This window comes from Leptosomus discolor, chromosome 1, assembly GCF_034619465.1.
Source record: "Leptosomus discolor isolate bLepDis1 chromosome 1, bLepDis1.hap2, whole genome shotgun sequence".
In the NCBI taxonomy this organism is placed as follows: Eukaryota; Metazoa; Chordata; class Aves; order Leptosomiformes; family Leptosomidae; genus Leptosomus; species Leptosomus discolor.
The window spans coordinates 33381636-33400808 of NC_141391.1; the positions used below are offsets into that span (position 1 = coordinate 33381636).

The following is a 19173-nucleotide window of genomic DNA, read 5'->3' on the forward strand; positions in this document are numbered from 1 at the left end:
TGGACACATATACATTTATCAGAATATTTGAGATCTGCCGATGAACCAAGAGTACAGCTCAAGGGAAACGCCTTCCCTTTTTTTCGCGCAGTCCCTCTCTGACAGCTTATTGTTAATTGCAAGGAGCAGTGGTCGGACGCCTCAATGCTGTCTCCTCCTTCCATGCGACTCTTCCTTGTCTCAGAGATTTCAAACCACCTCTTTGGGAATTAAGCTCTTTGTCGGCAGAAAAATTAGCTGTCTGCGGACTGAAAAGGCCTACACTAATCACGGTGCAGCATCCTCGTGTTACACCTGACAGGATTATTAGGACAAAATAGAGTCCTCTCAATCTTCTCAGCGCTGCCATTAAAAAGCCAGCCGCTACACCCGCGCCGGCTTTTCTACCCAGAACAAAGACCGTCTAGACTCCCACAAAGCCCGCGTGCCTGCTGATCATTTACCTAGTGACATGTGCAGGGGCTCCCTGCCTGCCTGCCTGCCCTCCCGGCGGTCGCCCAGAGACCAGGCTGTTTGTGCTGGCACTCATTTTGGATCAAGATACAGAGATTTTCAGGACAGCATTGTAAGGCTGGTTCTTTTAAATCCGAGGTGATCTGGGCATAGGGACAGAGGGTGAGATTCCTTTGGCTAGCCTTAGGCACCTACAATACAGAGCACTCCATATGCACCGGCTGCCCTTGGCTCCCTTTGCCATCAGCAGAAAGAAGTAGGTGCTTTTAGGGTGTAGTTCATATGACTTTGTGTAATGGAGACATCTACACTTGGCTGGATGAATCTTATCCCAAATGACAGAGAGAAGCAAGAATTATCTATACCTTAAGCAAGCTGACAGAGCTTAAGCTCTTTGTCAGTCTGCTTTATACACAACTCTAAGCATTATCCCTGCTGTTAAAGCATTCTTCTATCTTTAGAACTAAAGATTGCTCAACGTGGAGACTCACTTTCTCTCGTTTTCCCTGAGTGTTACCTTTGACAAACTCCGTTCTTTCACAGGAAGAATTCCCTATGCTACTGTTGTTATAAATATTCATATACAAATAAATATGATTACAATGATAAATGATGTATAATTAAAATCAGAGCAGTATTAAAAACAGATACTAAATAATACATGATGACTTTATGGAAGTTAATACTGACAAAAGGTCATTTTGGGTTTTAGGAGCTCCGAAATGCTCACAGTGAACAGCTCATGGGAATCCGCCGGGAAGAGGAGATGGAAATGTCCGATGATGACAGTGGTGACAATCCCAGTAAAAAGCTGAGAGTAGATGATTCAGGTAAAGCTAAATCCCTCTATAATATCAAATATATACTGTTGTTTTTTTAAATGCAAAAAAAAACCCTTATATATGAGAAGTGACATATTAATGGCTGATTATATAAGACAGTATCTTATTTTAAACTCTCACAAATTAGTTATTTGAATGATACAAGCTGTCTCTAGGAGGTGTCTGTCACCTGCTATGATCTATAAGAATGAAAATTCTCCAGTTCTGCCCTAAGCTGCAAGCATTATGTTTCTTTAGTGCGCTTTCTGCAGTCTTGCATGACAGTATTTCACACCATGGTTGTAACAATGTCTTATTATGAGACCAGCTGAAGTTATGTTTTGGTCAGTATTCTCTAAGCCTTACCTTTCTTTTCAACAAATATAGAATAAAGTATAAGCTCTCTAACAAATACGCCATACTATTTTAACTGTCTGGTTTGTGGAATTAACTTTTAAGGGTATTCAAAATATTTCACAATATGGTACTGCATACTGCATTAATTTGACACTCATTAGATGGCTATCATGAAAGAAAGAACAAGGGTGCATGTAACATGAGTAAAGAAAAGCAACTTTTTCAGCCTTCTCCAAATACTCTGCTATCCAGGGTGGACACCAAAAGCTGGCTCAGAAGCTGCCTGAATTACTGGCTGGTAAAAGGATCTGGATGGATGCTTTGCTAGATTTCTTGACACTGGCCAGTAAAGTTGTGAGTAGCTAACAAGGGTTTGCTTGTTTAGAAATTGACCTTCAGGAAGAAAATTTACAGAAGCTGAAGCCAAAGCATCACTGAGAACTGCCAGCCAGCAGTGAGCTTTAAGGAAGGTAAAGAAGGAGGGAGTAATATGGAAGGAAACTGACAGTCTGATGATGAAGATAATTTTGATCTAGTTCTTTGCATACAGGCACCATATTAAGGAAAGAAAGAATTTAATCCATTTGATGGTTAAGTCCTTGTATGCCAGCACAAAAGTGTGGATTCAATCTTACATAGAGAAGAGCTCTTTGGCTTCTTCTGTGACTAGATACTGTGTGAGGTTGAATGCCTCCAAAAGTAAAGACCAAAGGAAGGAGTGTCAAAGAAATTTTTACTGCAACATCTCTCTTGAGGGGAGATTTAATATTTTTTCCTGAAGAAAAATGCAACAATAAAACCTGTAAAGGGCAGCCTTAATTTTTCCTTGGCTAATTGTGTGGATATGAATTTTCTAGACACTATTAACAGAATGTTTGGAGCTGAGACAGTGGGTCACTGTAGACAAAGCACTGCTAGCAATCAGAGATTTTTATGAATGCCTAATCGTGTTACCTTGACTGTGTCCACTCTTATGGAGGGAAGTCATTAGAATTAATAACAGGAAGGTAGAGTCAGAAATACCCACAGCCTGCATGTCAGAAGAGGAGTAATGATGTTTTGAACTGTCATCCTTACCAACGCAGCTAGGTTTAACATATACATGCTTAAGGCAGAGCTGTGCCGGTCATTCTTTTTGTAGCATCACAAATAGGAAAGTGTGTTTGGTTTTCTTCCATGAAAAGGGACATTTCTATCAATGATATCTGAGATTTATACAGTGTTCCATCCTGAACAACTTCATTTTATTTGCATTGTTATAATGTGGACACTTGAGTCCCCTCAGTGATAACAGTACTGTGTTGCATTCTAAATAAAAACTTAGCAATATGGATCCACTTGAATACTTGCCCACCATTGTCCTTTGTACCATTCATCATCCTCTTGATCTTAGTGGAGTTGATCCAGCCTGCTGCATATGTAGGGACATCCAGTTCTAAAATTAATTTTATAGCTTTATTCTTCCAATGTTACACTCTCAACTAAAGCAAGTGCATTTGGTTCTTCTGTCAATGACAACAGAGGGAGCTTGGAGTTAAACCAAAAAAGTTATTTGATATAAAACACTAGTAAATGGAAAGAAAGTGGGAGAAGGACATTTATTTTTTCATTTCTATGTACAGAGAAGTGATTCTTCCCTGCTTCTTTGAGCATTTTTTTTAAATTACTATTTGTTAGCCACCTTCTCTTTTTCTTTTCCTCTTTCTTTTTGAGTATGCCATTCCAAAACCATCTCTTTATCTCACTGGAGTGGCTGTTTGTATTCACAGTAACCTCTGTTCTACACAGAATGTGTTTTAAAGGATCTTTTATCACAAAGAAACAATTCTGCACAGTAAGAAAACATTGGCGCTTTCTTTATTTTTAACCCCTTTTCTTAAAATGTTTGTCTAAATGCTTAACCACGGGAAGGGCAAGGCTTGAATAACACAAAGAAGATATCCTGCCTCTTCAGTTGAAGGACAGCATGCACACATAAAGGCTTAAAAATCTAAATCTGAAAGTGGCTGAAGCAATGAGACATGATTAATTGATTTGGATAGTTCCTGAGTTCTGGACTGTCTGTCCTGCCATGACAACGATTTTCTTCAGGACATTGTTTTTCAGCCTGCCCTACTTGACAGTGAGAACAAGACTCCTGGGAAGTTAACATCCCCAAAGCTACAACAGGTAACAGAGATTCCCTCAGACTCCAAAACCTGTGTCAGGTCTTTTTTCACTAGTTCAGCTAGCTGAAACATGCCTAGTACAGGAAGGCTTAATTAATTCAACAATTTAGAATGGGCCCTAAGACCTCATTGATAAAGTGTAGTTTCAGGAGTCTTCCAGTGTAATTTCTTCTGTTAGTCAAGCCTTTTTCATTGAGAAATAACTCCACTTCTGTGAGCACAGAGATAGCGTGGTGCTGAGTGTGTCACATTTCCTAACAGCTAGACTAGTTAGAATGAAAACTCTCCTCTATGATATCTAAAGAGAAACCTATTCATCACCCTGAAAAAAGAGGGTGGATTCCAGCCCCAGCATTTGAAAACACAGTGCAACTCTTTTAAGCCCTGAGGCTGTGCAAAAGGACTTCAGTGCCTGAATGCTTATCCAGAATTGCTGGACTTCAGGTTTCAGAGGAGTTACAGTGCACTGAGGCCCTTCCACACAATGAGTTCTGGGGATTTGAGGTGGATGGTAAAAAAGCTGTTGCTAAGAATGGTTTGCATTTTTTCTTCAAGTTGTGCAAGATATTAAGTCACACAAGAGATTTGAGTCGTGGTGCATATTAAAAATCTACTAATAGCCATTCGTTTGGGTAGATTTGGGCTTGCTAACAGCTCCAGATGGACTTGTTGCAAAGTGCGTCACTCTATTCTAGACTCAGATCCTCTTATTTCGTCTGCCAATTGTTCTTCTTCTGGTTATTCATGAACTTGATTTACTCATATCAGTGGCTCAGTGGCAGGGCTGGAATAAGAATTGGGACCTCCACTCTCCTGAACCTGTCTTCCATGCTGTAGTCCATGTTGCAGGGCTGGGACACTGCCTCCTGCGTGAAGACCTTCTGCTCCTCCAGGTGTTTTACAGATCATTCTCCCCAGGCTTAGTTAGTATGCTACCCTATTAATGCGCAAGCTGAATCTTCAAGGAAAAGAAGGACATCACTACCTTCTTGTTCTGTTGGAGAACATCTGAAACCACTGCAAGAACCCCCTGAAGAGCCCCCCAGGGAATCCAGTGAGTTGGCTGAACTATCATACATGCCTAGTGTATAGGAAATCCTCCTGGTTTTGCAGACTAAAGATCATTTGCATTATGAAGAAAGCTGGAAAAAAGGCTGACCTGAGAGTGAGTGAATCTCACATGTGGGATCAGCTATTCCTTTAAAAAGATTTTTTATTTATTTTTTTTTTTCCCAAAAAATTCGGCCTTTAAACAGTGATTTTTCTGTAATGTGGATTTTGGAGTTTGAAAGGGACAAGAGGATTGCTGAAATAAAGCTCAGGGATTGCTGAGAAAAAAAATAATAGTGGTGATTGGCAACTCAGTTAATACGTTTGAAAGTCAAGGTGCAGCTACTGAAGCATTAGCTCAAGAGAAAAAAAAAAAAGAGATTCATCACTGGAGTCTAGAGGATATACGAAAATCTTCAGAACGATCAGGATTTATGGATGCTTCGTCTCCCACCTGCTGGCACTGGGAGTAAGGATCCACATGTAAAAGCCTCCAAAGTAATTTTAAGAATTAGTGAAGTGAATCTGCGTCTTGTAGAAAAGAGATGAAGTTTGCTTTATGCCTAGAAGGCACCTGTAATTTTACTTTAAGGGGAGGTGGGTTAATCTCTTCCTTTTGCGGTTCTCGGCAATGTGCCATTAATTCTAGCAAGTCCGACTTTAGCGAGAGACTGCAGCTCGCACCACGGAAGAGAAAGATGTGCACAGTGCTTGCAGAGGGATGCGGGAAGCATGGTCACATGATTAAGGCTTTTGACTGCGATCTCAGAGCTCTGGGCCAAATCTCAGCTCTTCTACATGCCCCCTGCCTGGACTAATCAATGAATTTGTGTTATCTCAGTTCCCTACTATCGAATGGAGGCAACGATGCTTTCTTTCATTCAGCCACTGCCTGTTCTGTCCACATGGATAATAAGCACCCTGGTATAGGGCTCTCTCCAGCTCAACAGACTTGCCATAGCCCACTCATTGGGCTCCTGGAACATTTCACCACCATTGTATTGCCTGTGGTGAAGTAACAATCCCAGGGACTGCATGCAAATAATAAATTGCAAGTTACATAGTGCGAGCTCAGTTTGAACATGTCAGATTGGTGCTGCTTTCCAAGTCAGGAAAAACATCCTCTATGGCAGGATTTTCAAACATACCTAAAGTAGATGCCCAGCTTAAACAATGAAGCTCTTTCTGTCTTGAACTGTGTCCTGGATCTTTAACGCTCTCCTGAACTGATCTGTCCTGTTTTCAGCATCAGCTAAGTCACTTGCTGGAGGAGACAGGCTGAATAGTGGGCAGTCCATCTCACAGAAGAGTGTAAGTCCTTGTGAAAGTCACTATTTGAAAATTGCACCCTGGTGTGCACAGCATAAAACAGGCTTTGTAATATCGTTCATAAGTCTATCTTGAAAGTTGCAAGCCTGGCAAGTCTTCAAGGAAAGCCTGAAACAACACCAAAGTTATCTGTGTGATGCTTAGTCATCTTTTCTCTGCAATTCAATCCTCTTTTTGCTTTCTCTAAGGCCTATGTGAATGTAGAGATGCACACATGGAATGGAAACTGTGTTTCATAGCTGGATTTATAAAGCTTGTTACAACTTTGAATAGAAATTTCTGAGCCCCAGCTGTGTGGAGCTGAGCTTTGCTCTTCCTTTTCTTCCAACTGGCCCAGTGTCATGGCAGATCTCATGTCCAATCTTCTTCTTCCTCCTGATCCCAGGGATCAGATAATTCTCCCTTCCTTTCTTGTAAGTGTAATCTTTTGGGTTTTATGGGAGATTTTGTTTTAAACAAAAGTCTGATTTACTTTTCTGTCATTACCTCTCCATCCCATAGCTTTTCGGCATCAGATTTTGTGAAAGTGATACTAGTACTTAACAAGTCTATAATTTGCCCATTTTCCTTTTCAACACTTGTTGATAAAGATAATGTAAAATAACAAAATGTATTAACTTAAGAAATTAATGGGCTGACATTGTGTTTTTTTCCTCAAATAAATCAATACCATTTCAAAGCCATCAGCAGCTGGTGTCACAATCAGCCCTGCGGTAATAAACATATAAAGGCATATGAAGAGGAAAATAAACCCTGATAACAGAAGCTACTAACCAGGTTTTATAAGCAATGTCAAAGAAAAGACGATATTTAACATCTGAAACTCTGAATTATCACCATACTGACACGGTCCCCTCTCTGGCTGGAGAAGACAGCTGAACAACCCTTTTGAGCTCTCCAAGTGGAGTAACTTGCCTTTGAATGGAAATGCTCTGGACACAGCAGACAATCAGCTTTGCTCTCTGGGACCATCAAGGATGATCACTAGAAAGCACCACAAGGTGATTACTCCCTCTGCGCTAGGAAAAGTCTGCTCTAGTGTCTTTCACAGCACGCCAGTTCAGAGCTGTTATCATCAGGCAGACTCCAATTGTGTGCTTTAAAATGCATTCCATTTTTCCCCCAGCTTTTATAAAAATAGGCTGAAATTCAGGCAGGAGCCTAATTTTATGACCCTGGTTTTAAGTCCCTTTGGCTCTAATAATGCTTCTTGTGCAGCTGAAGGTAGTTGCCAAGCCTGTCTTCCCTGGGGAATAAAGCAGCCTTGTCCTGTCCCAGGTACTGGGCCAGCTCCTCTAGATCATGCTCAACACATCAGCTCTGGGATGAAGGTCTGTGCTGGTCCTGTGGACACAGCAGTCAAGGGGTTAACTAACTTTAAATTTTTAGAGGAAACAGACACTTCAAAGGCATTTTCCTAATATGGGTTTTAGGAGGATGTCCCGTTTACTACAAAACAACTCTGTTGCGCTTTGATGCTTTTCAACCGCCAGAAATACTATTATCTAGATTACATTTTATCGTGTTTTCTGGGTATTTCATACTGATAAGGTTTTATGCAGGATCATTACATATGAGAATAGATTTAATCCTGTTTTTAGTAAGCTTTAAGGACACTGAGGGATTATTTATGTAATAAGATGCAAAGTTGCTATGGAAAATGCTATAGCAACCTAACATCTTCACAAAACCAAGCAGCCACTTGTGACAGCAATCTAAATTTACATTTATTTTAGTGTCATTTTATTGACATTCTTAGTATTTCATTTTGACAGCATGTTAAAATATGTTTTGCGTTCATGCTAGAACAAAATTAACAGCATGTTGTTGGAATGAAGATGATGCTTATAATTTTTGGAGATAATTTTAGCATATTTCATTTTGTGTAAATAGCATTAAAATAGTAGTGAAAGGAAGTTTGGATGCATTCCCTCTCTTTGTAATAAAGTAAACAATGCACATTGCAAGTAATATTTTACAAGTCAGTGAAAGCTAAGCTGTTTTTATTTGCTTTATATCTGAATGAAAATATTTTTAAGAAAGAAATGATTTTGTTATTAGAATTTATTTCAAATCCTATATCTTTTATTATAACTTTCCCAGTTCAGGATACAGACTATAATTTTTCATTAGGTTTCATAAAGCAAGGCATCATTTCTGAATGTGTAGCCTTGCAGTTTGATAGGGAATTGCCCTATTTAAATAGGACTTTTCTAAAACGTAGGATAACAGAACATATTGCCCTATAGGAGGTTAAATAAAAAAGGAAAGAAAAAATGAAAACAAAGTGACAAAACAGTCTGAACTCTGTCCTGTGCTCATTGCAGTTAATAATGAAACTTGCATTGACTTCAATGGGAGCAGAAGCAAGCTCTGTATATTGATTTCCTCCATCCCCCTCCATTAAGAATCCTGAAGTGCGGCTGTAACATCGTTGAAGTGGGATGTTGGCAGCAAAATCAATAAAAGACAATATTAGAACATATGCTGTTTTCAGCTTCCTCACAATCTGATACAGCTGGTAATAGCATTCTTCTCCAAATTACACTTCATACTTTATATAAAGTGACCTTCCTTATAGTGCCCTCTCCAATATAAAGCTTTTGTGCTCTTACTCTCATACTTAGCCTTCAAGAGAATGAGCCCTATTTATAACAGTGAAGACAGTTGATTCTGAACAAAGCATGAAGAACAGATTCCTTCAAGACTGGCTTCAGCCTAAACCCTATTTCTGACCTCCAGTGAAATATTTCTATCATTATTTAAACTAAGCTCTTGGGTTTAGGTTTTCTTAATTATGCTGCCCTTCATGCCCTGTTGGTTTTAGAAACCTTTTTCACCCCAGTGCATTAGAGAAGCTTGCAGATATTGCTTGAGGTGGAGAGTTAGGTACCTTCTTATCCACCGTTAAATCCAAGAAATATCAGCCGTTGCTAAGACGTCAGAGGAGATTATGATCAGAAGAGTCTTTTGCAACGTCAGTACAAGCTTCTAAACTCATAATTGCAGGTTTGGGGAGCATCCTTATGTCATGAGATGTGCAAGGCTGGCTGAAGTTTCTGAAGCATTAAAAGGTTCCTTTTCAAAGCAGGCAGCTTCTTGTTCCTTCTGTGTTGAGCTGACTGGCAGTCTGTGATGTGGTTGCATGCCAGGAGTTAAAAAGACACACAGCAGAGCTCATGCTTGAAGCAGGATGGCCACAGAAACTGCCAAAACTACTACTAGTTAGTGATGCTGGTTTACTTTGGTGAATGAATCTTAAAATCAGAGGAGTTTCATGATGTCCTGCTCTTTGGTTTTAGCTTAAGGACCATCTCAAGAAAATAAGTGTATTACTAATGAGATATATCCATAGTATAGCATTTTGTGACTAACATATTGAAGGATTTGGTTCGTAAAGTTGAAAGCCAAGTGGATTCAAAGGTGCTTGGAGGTGAGTGATCTTTTAGTCTTACTTCATTTTAGATTCATGGCAGAGAGAAGACAAAACAAAGAACAGTACTCTAGGATGTGAAATAACAGACTGAAGAACTAGATACCATACCAAAATTATATAATTTTATTCCAATTCTCCACTAATTCCAGCATGTGATTCCTTGAACACCAGCATACAGAACTTTAAAGGAGTAAAATTTGTTTCTTCCGTGTTAGAAGAAATGTGGTGTGTTTTGTTGTGGGGTTTTTTAATTAGAAGTTCTAATTGCCTTTTTTTTTTTTTTTTTTTTTGCCTTTCAAAGGGCGAAATAGTTTGCAACCTTTTTGTTTGTTTATTCAGCCCTCCACATATTTGATGTATTGCAAATTGCATCAGGTTCAAGAACCATGACAAGCATGTCTTTACAGCACTTGTATCCAGTGATTGCTGAGGTGCTTCTAGATCTGCCGAGTGCCCGTCTGACATGCCAACCAGGGATCTCTCTGAAGAGACTTGGGTGGTTGCTATTCCACAACACCAGTTTCTTCATTGCTTCTTTGTCATGTGTCAGATATAGACTGTCTTCCCTCTTAAATTTGTCTGAGCTCTGGAGACAAGTGAGCATTTTTAACAATTGAGGAAGAACATGATAAAAAGCAATAGCTCTCCTCATGTTGTTCTATTATCAGATAGTCATCTGTCTCATCATGTTTTGTTGATAGGTTTTAAGATGCCTGTGCTGTTAGACCTTGATCCCACAAGCTACTGCCTGCGGCTCAGAGTGTTTGCACTCACCTTCTGCTCAACACCCACAGATAAAAAGTCCTAAGCAGTGGCTAACCCAGAAAGTCTGGTACAAAGAATATTTCACAGTTATCTCTTCAAAGTTACACACTATTTGCAAATTTCAATAAATTGTCTGTTTCTGAAAGGACTGAAAGTAACACTAAGCTCTGTAGAACCCTGTCATCTGCAAGTTTGCAACACATTTTATTTTTCAGCAGCTGAGAAAATACTTACTAAACGTGTTGAACTGTGGAGAAGCGCAGTGGCTTCTATTTGCAGATACTGAGTACACTGAAGGCAGGATGGAGAGCAGAAAAGGAGGTTTTGGCTTGCAGATACAGCTCTGCTGGACACCCTTCCATTCACATAAGGGATAAACAGATCAAGAAACGCTGTCTCTGAATATAAGAGTCAAGAAATTACAAGCTTCATGTGATCATTTGCTTATGCCTTCTAAAGGGGTAAAAACATATTCCCATATTTAGGATGCATTTTTATCATCTAAGGCAAAAGTAACTGAGCAAATATTTCAGTATTATGCACAGTTTTAAAAGAAAAAATAGCTTAGCCCTCCAATCAAGTACAAGGTCAGAGAGACAGCTGGATAAATGCTTTCCTGCAACTTAAGGTGCAATAGAATTTTGTACAAAGGTGGTTTATCTTCACATTTATAGCAAGCACTTTACGTTTACAAACAAAATTTGCCTCTTAAAAATCAGAACAGTTCAAAACACCACAGTCACATCAAACACTCAGATCAGCCCTTTCTTCCCTAATGAATGTGACAAATTGAGGGATTTACATGCATGCTGTCAAGTTTGTTTCAAAGTACCAATGACAGTTTCTTCATATTTATAAGTCCTACACATTCTTTTTTTTCAAGTTGTTGCAGTGGTGCTGGGCCTGAATGCAATTCCTAGTTTGAATGCCAACGTTAGCAATGTAGCCATACGTCTTGTAACTGCCAGTGTTTATTGTTTAAGTCTGAATAAAAATATAGCAATTACTTCGACTCCTAAGAAGTTACCATCAGTAACCCACCTATACAGAGATTTACCTATATATAATAATGTTTGAATATCCTAAGTAATTTATATATCACATGTACACACATACATATAATCCGTTTATGCAAGATAAATAAGATTAACATAACGTATATGAAACACAGCATTCATCAGCATCTCTTGTGCTATGCAGAGTTCCAATGTCTGTACCCTCAGTTGCAAAGCACCATTAATACAAGCAGTGATTTTCCATTACTGATGTGGGAGAGGGTCATCAGTGCCACTGGGCATCTCCCCAGTAACCAGTGCTTTTCTTACTTGGGTGAACATACTCCTTCCCCTTTGAGACTAAAATCTCTTCTGTTCAGTTTTAGCATTACAGGAATAGTCTTTTTTTTTAATATCATTAATTAGAGGAAAAAGTCACTTCTTTGTTGGTTTGTTTAAACCACAGTCTCTGTAAAAGTGTTGCAACAGTTCTATTTCTCAATTAGGGAAAAAATAGCAGAACCTCTAAAAGAGATTCAGTACTTGATTAATTATATTTAACTAAGGCAGCAGTTATTAGTAAATGTAAAGCATAAGTATCTGAAAAAGTCATCTCATCACAAACAAAATATTCTAATAAGCAGTGAGAAGGAGTGATTTTTACTGGATTTTGAAAATACATGAGAACTGCTACTGTTTTTCATCAAAGTTATATCCATACATTTTCTTATGATGGCTTGCTTCCTATGGACCTAATTCAAGAGGAGAACCCAGCACAAAAGGCAACGCAAAAACCAACCCAACTAACAGTCCACCCATCACAGTTGTCTGTGCAGAGCCAACTCTTCCTTTGCCTGTCTCCCCTTGTGCATATGCCAAGTCAGTTGGGCTTGGTACTTATCATAGGTGGTGGTAGAAAAAATGCAACCCAAAAAAAGAAGAGGAAAAAAGGGTTCTTTGCTTTAAAGAGGTGACCTGGAGAAACTGGTCTCAACGGGGAAGGTTAACTAGCAACTGTCAAAATATCACTTACAAGCTATGTAGATTCCTGTTCTCCAAAGACGTGCTGTCAAGTAAAATAGACCTAAAATGTGACAGGCTTTGATAGTATCGTAACAAGGTGGCCTCTTCCAAAATCTAAATATGCATTTCAGTAATGCGATGTGACATCTTTGTAGGAAAAGTCCAAAACACTTCATGCTGCAATTTATCTGGGACAGAACTGGGTAAGAGGGGACTGGAGAACATACTGCAAAATGAGAATGAGTGAGGGAAGAAATGTCAGGCAGGTGGGAATTGCAAATGAACAAAGAGATGGGGTCGTGCATTTGGAGCTGAAGGAGGAAGTGAACTGAACAGGACTAGTACAGAGGTAAAAGAGAGGAAGGTATGAAGAGAGTGGAAGAAAGTTTGGCTTGGTGTAGGAGATTAGCCTTCTGTCTTTTAAGCCATTTAAAGAAAGTTGGTTTGCTGTTCAAGTGGGTTTTCTGCAGCCATGAGGTCTAGATCAATGATCCCAAACTGGACACCTGAGCCAATGATCACTTGTAAGACTGTAGTAAGTAATCTGCATCTTATTCCTAGGACAGGCTAAACCAGTGAGGTTAAATTCCCTTGTTAGTGTTTTTAATTAAAAGTCAGAGTTTGTGAGAGCATGATGAAACACAGAGAGCTGGTACTTATCCACAGTCTAGAAAGCTTGGAAGCCACTAGTCCAGAAACTTAAATCAGAGGTTTTCAGTTAATGAACTCTCCAGGGCTTTAAATAAAATGTCGGATATCATGAAACTCATCATAACACCACAGGAGTTGGCAGCAGTGCTCTCTGGGGCATTCTTAGTCCACTGCAGAGCCAGTATTTGCATGCTACTTTTTGTTATTTGGCCCAGCTGGACTGTAATCTGCCCTCCCTTTCCCTACACCTTTTTTGCTATTTGCAAAGAGATATGCTTCATTAGATAAGAAACAATAAGCCTTCATAAATTACTGGTAAGCCACATCTGTAGTAAACGTAGGAAAGAATAGTTCTATTGCTGAAGTCTGCTAAGCAGGAAGAAGTTTTATAAACTGAGAAAATAATCTCTTCAGAGAAATGCTTTGGTTTCTCAAATGTTACATCTGTCTGTACTCGATGAGTTGGATAAAATTGCAGTTAAATGATGGTGCAACTTTTTTCTTTCTTTCTTTCTTTCTTTTTTCTTTTTTTTCTTTCTTTTTTTTTGGCAACATCCTTCCATTTACTAATTGTTTGCCAGCAAGTTTTATGTGAATAGGAAGCCTGAAAATAATTCTCATGAGTATTCAATTTGAACATCTGGTATCATCATGAATGTAATTGGTATAATGAGCTTCTCTGCATTGAACATAGGCTGCATGGTGAGGAAAGGACTTTGAAGCAACTGCACCTGAATAAAAGAGGTTTTGGAAAAGAATAAATCTCCCTCCCGGTCTGCAGGCCCTAACTCTCATTAACATTAATGATGATAACCCCTCCTCATACAGGATAATCAGTGTCCTTAGAGTTTAAATTTGCAGGTACTGAGACATTCAAAGGAAGTGTGCCTAATATTAGAAAAAAAAAAAAAGTGAAAATAACTTCATTGTTTGGTTACATTCTGTCTAAAGGGAGAAAGAAAAAAAATGTACATGGCTAGGTTAGCTTATAATTGCCCCAAATTATTTATTTTTATAGTATTCTAATTCTGTTTTCAGAGTTTATTCAGGCTAGTTAGCTAGCTGCTTTCAAGCTTTATTCAAAGTTTTTTTTTTTAAAAAACAAGTGACTTAGTCTATTTTTCTGGAAACATGGGAGAACAATGGAAGAGGCATTTATTAAAGAATGCAATATAGGAATAATGTTGCTTTTCTCTGCTAATATCAGACATATTTCTATGCAACCGTCATTGATATCTGAGCACTATTTATGGTGGTGATCAGGTATTTAGTAACTCCTTAAAGAAAAGAAAGTGTCCTCTAGGAACTCAAGGCAATGGATCAAAACCACATTAGATATCGGAGGATTCAGGAGCCTGCCATTGTTTTAAAGTGGGCTGTGAAAATGCCTCAAAGCGACCAAGATGTAGCTTAGTCTTAATCTTCCAGAAAGATTCTTGGAGATACCGTGAATGTGTTACTTTCCCAAATGCCTTGGGAGTGTGCACAGGGCATATGTAAGTAAAACTTGTTCTCCAAGCTCAGTTTTTATGGTAGGGTTTACAAAAGTCAGATGTGAGACAAGTGTATCTATACCTGGGCAGCTATAGATAATAATGGCCTCGACTCATTCTGTCAGGAGCTGACAACTAGTGGAGAACACAGATCGAGGGTCAGCTTTGACAGTTTGCAGTGGAGACACGGGTTGCTCAGTGTGTGTCCCCACTTCAGAGGCCATCCAGCTTTCTGCAATGAGGGCTGTGCCTTCCTTCCCACCACCATGCAGACCTACTGCAAACTTGACCTTCCCACCCATCTCAAGGGGTAGAGTCACTCCCTGGCATCACCTCACACCCCCTCTGCCTCTGGAATCCTCAGATCACGGCACAAAATTTAATTTCCTGTGGGCTGGAGCACTAAGTAGAGCCCTATAGGGTGAAAATGGATGAGGGTCCAGTGGCTCCTTCTAGTTTATGAAACTGAAATTTTTTTCCTATAAGGCAGCCCCAGTCTTAGTGTCACTCTTTCCTGACACATGCCAGCACACACACACCATTGTGTCTTCTCACACTTTCGCATTCAACATGATACTGGGCCCATTACTCACTTTTGAACAGTTACTCCTCCCACCCAGATGTTAAAAATGCCACTGCCTTTCTTGTGCCACCACCTGGAGTTCTACCACACTTCCTTTTCTCTTCCTTCATATATTGAACTCAGGTCCAATATTTTCTTTTGCTCCACCTGGCTCTTCCAAGAATCTGACCTCTGCCTTTATTCTGCCAAAATTCATACCCAAACCTTGTGACCTTGTGTTTGACTTCCAGGAGTTCCTTTTCTTTGGCCCTCACTTGACGCCTTTCTCAAGATAACACACAACATAGCTCCTAAGACCATCCACGCTATACTTCTGCAAAGATGATCTTCCTTACAAATGACTAATGCCATTATTGTATAACTTACCCTGTTTTCTACAGCATCAAGACATAGCACATGCCCTTCCAGATCCTCCAGAAATATTTTTACTTGCTGGTTTTCCCCTGGTTGTACTGCTTCACAGTTCAGCTATTCAAAAACCAAGCAAGTTAGCTAGAGGCCAGGGATAACTTTTATTGTTTGTATTTATAGTTGTGAACTTTGTGTCCTTATATCTCTCCTCTCACATTTGTTGAGTCCCTCAAGCTGAAAACTCTTTGAAGTAGCTGTGTCTTGCAAGATGGCTTTTTTTGACATTGTAAATGCTCTGCAATGGGAGTGATGCAAAAAATTACCATAATAACAGCCATCATTTTGACAGTTTTTGATGCTTTTCTTGTTGCTGTTATCAAAAGGAGCATTATATAATTTAAAATCTTATTTTCAAGTCAGGAAATTAGGATAATGGCGTTAGTAGAACTCAGATGGCAGGAAGGTTTGGGAATATACTCTTCATCTGTTTTCATCCATGTCACTTTACTGATGCATTGGCTAAAGTTCCAAAACCCTGAGAAATTCTGCTGAAAAGGTCAGACCAAAAGTCTGAAGATAGACAAATAAGCACAGAAGTTTTCAGTTTTCTGATCTATTTCTATGCAAGTATAGAAGAATATATAGAAAAAGAAAATCTATAGCAAGAGTTGTGCAGGAGAACCTAAGGGAAATCTGCTCTCGAATTTACAAGAGGGTTTCTGTTATTGTCATTAGTGTTTGCTCATTTGTTTTTCCGATACCACTTCTAGATTGCTTCAGACTCTTGAGGTAACCTACTGCCTATTCATTTCAGCTCAGTGTCCCCATTATGCAAATTAGTGGTCTGCCATTAATGTTAACTGTAATGTTATTGGGGCATCATCTAATGAGAAATGCACAGCGTAGGTGTGCATTAGTAGAACTGGTAGGAAATTTTGAATTCGCACTAATTGCCTCAATAAATAGATACCTTCAGAGATGTGGGGTGTTCATTTTATTTCCTGGGCACTGTGACACTATGTGAGTCATAAAATACTACAGTTACCCTGTGTCACCTGTGAAGACTTATCTACATTGCCTGCAGTGTGTATTACTATGTATCAGGTAAAATGTAGTCATGGAATACCAGCTAAAAGTAAAAGGTACAGATCAGGACTACTCATAAAGAATGCAGGCTCCTAACTGTCTGAGATAGATGCCCTAGCAAAGTAAAGCAAGTTGGTTGTTACTTCTGAGACACCAGTCAATGGGCATGTCCTTAGACCTCACTGGATTTCTGATCAGCCAGACACTTCTTTTTCTAAAAAGAGTGTCTTTTTCATTTGGGTCTGGCCTGGGTCCGCTACATTGAGTCTATCTTACCACTGAGGCTGTTGCCAAGCTGTGTGTAGCACTTCTGCCTCAGCACAAAGAAATTGCACTAACCTCTTAGATGTCCTCAAAATATTAATGTGAAGGTTTCCCCCACTTACATATGTCTAATCTTCCTCCAGCTGCTTCTCTGAGAATGGCAGGTATCATTTTGCATCCTTCAGTGAAAATGCTGTAAAGCGTGTATTGAGCTGGTTTCCAGCTGTGTTTGTTTAGGTAGGAATATTTTCTTCCGCTTGCAGCACGGGCAGTTATTTCGTATTCTTGTCAGAGTTTTCTTTTGATATAGCTTCCTTGTATATAGCTCTTCTGTAAATGCTTTCAGCATTCATTGTCTTTTTTCTCTAAGATACGTTTAGCACATTTCAGAGAAGGATTTAGTAGAAGAGTATCTGAACTACCAAACTTAAAATGGCTTGAGAAGTAGCATTGAGATGAGCTGAGTATACTTTTTTTTCAACTGAAATTACATTAATTAGCTTTGTCAATGAAGTCTTAGCAAAAAATTTCTGTAAAAAGTTGAAAAATATTTACTTTTTAAAATGCAAATTCCCTTTCCCCCCAAATTCTCCTCTAATTTTAATTTGGTATTCAGTGAAGTGCCTTTCTTTATATAATATGTAATAGATTACGTATTATTTTATATAATTATTATACATGAAATAGAATTAAAAATAAATTATAATTAGTTTTGTATATAATAGATATTTTGTTTGGACTCAAAAGAGACATTGATCTGAATCCAGAATTATTTTAATTTTGGTGCACTAAAATATAAATATCTTAAAATTATACTTATGTTAGGTCAACACAAAGAATGTTTCTGATTTTCTTTAGAATAGTTACCCAGTGTTGAATGAGCTGGAGCCCCTGGGGTCCACCAGGTGTCTTTCTTTGGCTGCTTCTCCTTTTCTGCTAACCACTCTGTCTGCACATGTTAGGAATCGACTATTTGTAGCTTTAAATTAAATAGCAAAGGATCTACATGTATTTAATGTCATATCATATGTGGACTCTTATCTATAATTCATTTAAAAGCTTGTGACAATTTAATATTCTGTTATATTGCTGCTATATGTGTTTCATCCTCCTTATTTAAGGACATATTTCTTCCTTGGACTCCGTCTTTAATTGCTTACTATGAATGGCTAGGAAGATCACCGGAGTGTATAATAATGTTGATAACAAATTGCACAGCTCTAGGAATCCTGCCTAATAGTACAAACTTACCTCTGCTGTATTCTTATTCTCTCACTTTAGGTTGTTTGGGGTATTTCCATTTTGTCTTAAAACAGATTGTAACCTCTTCTAAACACAGCCTTTTTTTCCCAGTGTTTTCAATCTAGAGTAAGAGGGCACCTGTCCTTGGATGAGACTTCTTGGTAGTATTGCAATGTAATTATTGTTGTATAGGTTTTAATATGGTATACTAAATAGGATTTTAAAATAAAGAAATAAAACAATGATACTCAGAAGTACAACTCTGATTCTTTTAGCAGTGAAAAAGCTGTATTTTATTTCTACAGGAAAAGTGGGCAATTACCTTCTCTGCTCATATATACTGTGACTCATGCCTTTTGGAAGAATTATTTTTTAAACCCTAATAGGTTCATCACCTACAGATTACTTACTTTTGAAGTATGTGGTAGCTGTTTCTGTTTCCCCTAATTTGCTGTCCCTGTATCAGACTTCTCCTGCTGTCCCTAGCACCACTCAGTATCCTGAACTCACTTAGGAGGACAAAAAGGAGAAGGAGCTCTCCAACTGGGCTGTAGTGCAACGCAGAAAATACGCAACAGCAGCCTGTCCAGGAAGGGCAGCCTGGACCTCAGCTGAATCTGGGTCCTAACCCACATTTCAGTAGGGACGGTAATTAACAAGTACATGGGCCTTACGCCCTCCACTTCTACAGCAACTCTAGAAGGTTTTTTAAGAGCTGGATTAGGTGATGGACAGCACATGAATTACTGCTCCCAAGCCACTATAAAAACTGGAGTATGCCTATGATGGTCTTCTTTCAGGCTCTCAGAGAGCAGAAGAGTAGGCAGTTTCTGGCTAGAACTGAGTATTACATTAAAAAAAAAAAAAAAAAAAAAAAGGTTTAAATTTTTGGGAGAGTCTAATTGGCAGGAGTAAGAGAATACAAATGACAGAGAGACTTTTTACCAGGTCCTGTAGTGACAGGGCAAGGAGCAACAGTTTTAAACTGAAAGAGGGTAAGTTTAGTTTGAACATAAGAAAGACTTTTTTAGATGAGGGTGGTGAGACCCTGGCACAGGTTGCCCAGAGAAGTTGTGGATGCCCCATCGCTGGAAATGTTCGAGGTC

The 19173-nt window shown here is 38.9% G+C and overlaps 1 protein-coding gene across 2 annotated transcripts in view; it reads left to right on the plus strand.

Moving 5' to 3' along the window:
• The window catches only part of ENOX1 (ecto-NOX disulfide-thiol exchanger 1), a 138832-nt gene that overhangs the window by 72632 nt on the left and 47027 nt on the right, over positions 1-19173 (plus strand). For both annotated transcript variants that reach the window (XM_086481971.1, XM_086481970.1), the window contains exon 7: positions 1166-1283. In XM_086481971.1, the coding sequence (XP_086338097.1) occupies positions 1166-1283 (118 nt within the window). The remainder of the gene's footprint in view (positions 1-1165; positions 1284-19173) is intronic.